This window comes from Myzus persicae, unplaced genomic scaffold (assembly GCF_001856785.1).
Source record: "Myzus persicae strain clone G006 unplaced genomic scaffold, MPER_G0061.0, whole genome shotgun sequence".
Classification (NCBI taxonomy): Eukaryota; Metazoa; Arthropoda; class Insecta; order Hemiptera; family Aphididae; genus Myzus; species Myzus persicae.
In genome coordinates this window covers 22,636-28,635 of record NW_019100764.1, presented here as the reverse complement: position 1 = coordinate 28,635, position 6,000 = coordinate 22,636, and the positions used below count along the sequence as shown (strand labels likewise).

General features: G+C 28.6%; 1 protein-coding gene across 1 annotated transcript; it reads right to left on the bottom strand.

Annotated features, from left to right (window-relative positions):
• Positions 1 to 8: 8 nt before the first annotated feature.
• Positions 9 to 2,782, bottom strand: LOC111042841 (protein ALP1-like; the record flags this gene model as incomplete). The annotated part of the gene is made up of 3 exons (XM_022327542.1): positions 2,292 to 2,782; positions 550 to 752; positions 9 to 386 (listed from the first exon to the last, which is right to left on the bottom strand). Coding segments are annotated over exons 1-3 (874 nt in total), but the record flags the coding sequence as incomplete, so codon positions are not given.
• Positions 2,783 to 6,000: the final 3,218 nt, after the last annotated feature.

The window sequence follows — 6,000 nt, the reverse complement described above, 5'->3', positions numbered from 1 at the left end:
TCCTCTACTTAATCTATAATTAAAAATTCTCTTTTTGTTATCAAGTACTCTTCTTGGATAAGGCCTCATCAAATAGGACTTAAGAGGAAATGCTTCATCCGCGACAAAATAGTATGGAAACATTTGTATATCCCCTTGGTCGTGAGGTAATTTGATGCCTGTTGGTATATCAAGACCATTTATATCTAACCATCGGCCTAAACGACAAGCTCTAAAAACTTCACCGTCACTATTTCTCCCTGCCTGACCAACATCAATTGTTGTAAATATACCATCTGCATCACAACTCGCCATAAGTACCAGCGAGTGGTACGATTTATAGTTAAAATTAGATGAACCAGATTTTGGAATCTTTTGTATTCTGATGTGCTTCCCATCTATAGCACCTATAGACAATTAAACAAAAATGTTATTTTTAGTCTTAATATACTGTTAGATGCTTATTTGACATTTGTATACATATTTAAATGGTTTGAGGTCAATATTATAGTACATCATAATATAGCCATTTTTTTATTATATTATATTATACTAAAACTGTTTATGCACCTATACAGTTTGGGAGATTCCACAGATCTTGAAATCTGTCAGCTATTGTTTTCCATTTTTCAGCAGTTGGTACTGGCATATATAGATCTTTTAAACATTCCCATATATTTCTTGTTGTGTCAGCAACGATTTTACTGACAGTGTTATTACCTCTCGCAAAATAAAATGCCAAGGCACTAAAATTGCAACCTGTAGCCAAATATCTGAAAATCATTTTTTTTTAAATATTATGATTTGTATAAATACTATTATTATTCATTGTAAAATTAATTTCATGACATTTTAGAGCTCTAATTATTATGATATAAATATTAATTACCATATAAATTCCTTATAGCGGAAAACTGCAAAGAAAAATGGAGGAACCTTCGTACAGTGTTTGTAAGGAGACAAAAACCACCAAGTGGTTCCGGAAGAAAAGATTGTAAAGTATACTATATGACTGAACATATGCAATTTATTTTACCGTATATTAAAGGATTCAGAAGTGTAGATAGTACGGGAAATCTTCCTTCCCCTCCGAATGTGATGGACGATGAAGTTAACGAAACTGATGAAGTTGAAAACACCGAAGAAAATGAATTCGAATCGACTGCAGAAAGTTTCAACATGACTAAATCAAGCAACGAACAAGTATTTACTCCAAAAGTTAAGAAAAAAAAGACAAACACTTCAGATGCTGCAGATCAATGTTTTATTGATTATATTAATACTAAAAAACAAAATTCCAAAAAAGAAGATGATCCAAGAAAACAGTTTCTGTTAAGTATGTTACCTGAAATACATCAAATGACTGACATCCAAATGAGGAAATTCAAACGTAAAATGTTAGATACAATAGATGATATTTTGGGAGAATCAAGTACCGGAGTAGCTGACTATTTCCAACCTATTCGTCCTATTTCAAACCATTCAACTCATTCATAAAACTATTCTGTCTATTCGCCAAGTGTATCATCATACGGTTCTGAATCTAGTTCAGTTTTAACTTCACCCATGTACATACAAAATTCAAATAACTTAGAACATACACAAACATTACAAGAGTACCAAAGTGTGCTAAATTTGAGTAACATTGAACAAGTGCAGATAAATCCAAACACGTCTTGTATACCACTCAATATGCAAGAATATCTTACAAAAAAATAATATACATATATATGTATTGCATTTTTGTTTTTTTTAAATAAGACGTATTTTTTTAAAGACGTATATTTATACATTTTCTATAACATTTAAAATCTAAATTTTTTTAATAAACAATTTTATGTCAAAAATTATTTTTAAATTTTCTTGAAGCATTAAAAATTAAAAATTTTATCTTACTTATTTTGTTTATTGTTTTTAGATGACATAGTCCATTTATACCATATGATTTTCTAACAGGTTTATCGTTTATGCACAATATTTGATGCTTACAATATTTATTTATTACAACGTACAGTGTCAGTTTCTCTATTATTATTATATAAGGACATAAGGTGTGTCAATGATTTGAATGAAAGTCAACGATATTTATTCAATTATTCATATGAGTTTGTGTGCCTATTCTGTGATTTTTGTATTTATAGCGTATTTTTCCTTATTTTTAATGCATTGTTATTTTAATACAACGATTTTTGGTACATATTTTAATGTCCATGAATCATGAACTTGGCCAACCATTTAAATTATCCATATAAATCTAAATTATTATTTCATAACAATCATAACGCGTGAATATACGAGTATACAATACATACCTTATTGTTATTAGAAGTCTTTCTTCGACACCGACACATTTTCTAAAATGAGTATCTTTTCGGCCGATGGCCGGTTCAAGCAAGTTGCAAAGTTCTGAAAAACTTTCTTTACTCATTCTGTAGAATGACTGAAAACGTTCTGGATGTAATAATAGTTCTCTCGAAGCAACATACGCATTTCTGTTGATATTATTTGCTAAGTAGGGATGAATCCAAAATTTACGTTTTTTTTTTTTACTTTTTAAATAAGACCACATCACTATCACACTATCATCTGAACTATCCGATTCCATTTTCAATAGGTACACGGATGATGCTGGTGACGAACTGTTATATACTGTTTAAAAATATACGAACTGAAAAATAATACAGTAGAACAATATTGTTGATGCGACTTCGATCGCGTGAATGAGCGATTCTACGCGAAACTCGTCGCGTACGACAGTTTCATGGTTTTTTATTAAGTTGCGTCGCGTCAATCGCGTCGCGCTAGTGGGAGAGCTGCCTAAATGTCAAGCAAAAGCTGTCCTGCCACCACCGCCGCAAGCCGGGCCAGCGGCGGCCTGACCGGTTGTCGGTCGCGATCTCGCGGACGTCGATAGAGACGCCGCGGTCGTTGCGATAACGACCGCGACATACTGAACTAATCACCAGTTATAAAAAAACTAGAAAACAACCAAAAGTGATGACAAAAAGAGTTGGTTGATTATAGTAATTTATGTAACATTTGGTTATATATATATTATTTACTATTTCAGATTTTATTCAAAATGTTTACTGTCAGAAATTGTAAATCCACCCCATGGAAAATGTTTTTGATAAGTGACATTAGAGAGCCTTAAAAACCAAATAAATAAAAATAAATAATATGTTAGTGTGATTTCTAATAAAAAAATAATTAATAAATAAATAGCACCTAATTTTTTTTTAAATCTTATAGTAGTATGTTAGATTCGCATTGAAATTAAATTAATTTTAAAGCTAAATATATTGATTGGTAGTATTTTTTATCATTCGTCACTGATCATACTTTGGGTAACAGATCACAACACATATTTTTAAAGTAAAAGACGCAACACGTTTTAAATATTAAATTTAATCATACCTTATTTATAATTATTTATGCGTACAAAGTATTACGTAAAGTACCTATAATTACGCGATAAATATAAATCAAGCTACCGAGTTGTATAAATATGTTTATGCTTAGATTTAAATAAACTTAACCTCAACTTAGAATATTTTTTTGAGTTTAATAATTTGTAAATGTACCTATAGAAAATGCAGTTTCTTATAAACATTTTGCATTTGTGAATTGCTTTAGGGAGGTAGAAAATATAATTATAATATATAATGTATATATTATTATATTATTATTATTATTATTATTATTATTAGGGCTCGGATTCAAAAGCCCTAAAAATTTAAAAACAAATGCATTTACATGTACACTAGTATAGGTACTTTTTTAAATATAAAAAAAATGAGAAAAAAGAGGGTAAGTGGATGTCGCTCTGCTGTACAATAGGTGCCTAGAAGTTCGCTGTACCTAATGGTTGTTATTAAATTTGAATTCAATGATATAATAATAATATCATTGTATACGAAAAACGATTCAGAGCGAAAACGGTGTGTTAGTCTAGAATATTTTATATTGTTATAACCTAGCCGGTTAGTTGAATTAGTATTATTCATAATATTATTCTTAAATTATCAGTGATGCTAGAAAAATATTATATTTACTTATGTAAAATTGGGCTTTTTTGTGAATCAAATTACAACAAAATGACTAAAATTGTTTTTTTTTGTGTTAATATGTAATTTCGTCTAAATTTTTAGTTAAAATACCCTTAAAAATAGCTGTGTTTATGTATATTTATTTTTAGATTTATTGGTTAAAGAATTAACTATTTACGTAGAACCTTGTTTTAAATCTTCAATCTTTAGCTATAAAAGTTGAACATTTTACACATATTTAACCACAAAATCGTTTTCCGATCATCAGTTTGATAAATGTCGTCATAATATGAACTTAAGAATGTATGAAAAAAAAAAATTGTGCAAATGTTAATATAAATATTTTTCAATTGTTATTGTAACAATATATCAAGAGTCTTGTATTAAATTTTCATGCTTCTCGACTTAACTAACCAATACGATTTTATTTACGTTTAAAGATAAAAAAAATTAAAAACTGAAAATTGAAAATGTCCGTCAAAAGCTTAAAACGAGTCAAAATATTTTGAAAAATATGTTTGTTTTTGAATTACAGCAAAACAAGAAAAGAGTGAATCGAGTGAATATCCAGTGTTTTAAAACTTTCAACTTCAAACGATCATAAAAATTCAATTTGACTCTCCGGTAAAAAATTTTTCTTAAAAAGGTCGGCAAACTTATAAGGAATCTTGTATTAAATTTTTAAATTTTAGATATAAAAAGAAAAAAATGTATGAACCCAAATTCTTTGTTAATTTTTGTGATTTTTCCGAATTTTGTCAAAATTCAAAATTCAAATGCTCATAAAAAATTATAGTGCATATAAGCTCATTTTTTTTTTAATATCCACTAACAACAATTTACGAGGAACCTGGAAATATAATTTCCAAAAGTTTTGACAGAGAGAAAAATATTTTAACTGACATAAGTTTAAAAAAAACAAATAATAATCGGTAGAATTTCATATGCCTATAAATAATAGTTGTAATGAACTAAAATATTTTGAAAATTTTATGGTGTATAGAAAATGCTAACATAAACATTCAGTGAAAATTGCACGTATCTATGATAATTTTTCTAGAGGTACACAGAAACTAAAATCGATTTTTTCGAAATCTGATTTTGAGTGAAAATTCCCGTTTTTCCATAATTTTTTTTTGGTTTTCCTGTCGCTTTTGAAAACTATTGGTAATATTTTACTTTAGACTCCATACTAGTATCAACTAGATTCACTTTCCTATCAGAAATGATGCTGTTGAAAAAAATGATACATTTACACTGCCCCAAAAAGAGATGACAAACACAAAACTAAAAAAATTAAATTAAAAAACACACATTGTAAAATCAATACATTTACAGGAGTAGAATCTAAAAAACCATAACAGATCGAAATTTTAATATGTCTATAAATATCTCAAAAAGAGCCGATACATAGAAAACATTCAGTGAAAATTGAATGTATTTAAAGTTATACTCTAAAAACAAAATCAATTTTTATTTAATTTTGAATTCTGTGCGGAGCAATAATATATGATAATAATGTAGTGATTTTACAATGATATGTGTTTTTTAATATATTTATTTATTTATTTATTTGGGTCTGTTATCACGATTTAGGGCGGTAAATGTGTTTGGATTTTCTTCGGCAGCATCTATTCTAGAAGGAAAGCGAATCTAGTATGTGTTTTGGGCGGTCAAAAGTAAAAAAATTCCAATAGTTTTGAAAAGCGGTATTAACACCAACAATTAAGGAAAAATGAAAGTTTCTACGGATATCGACAGACGGAGTCGGTAAATTGCGCCCCCACCCCGAAAAAGGTCTTATTCATATACTATGTAAATTGCTGCTCACTTTTAAAACAAATACTTAAATTGCGTCAATATTTGCCATTTGAAATGTACGTAAACGGTGGCTTTCCAATTTCCGGTCGGCTGTACAATTTAATGACAAGTACTTATTAATCTTTGATTAATCTTTTTTATATAATAATAT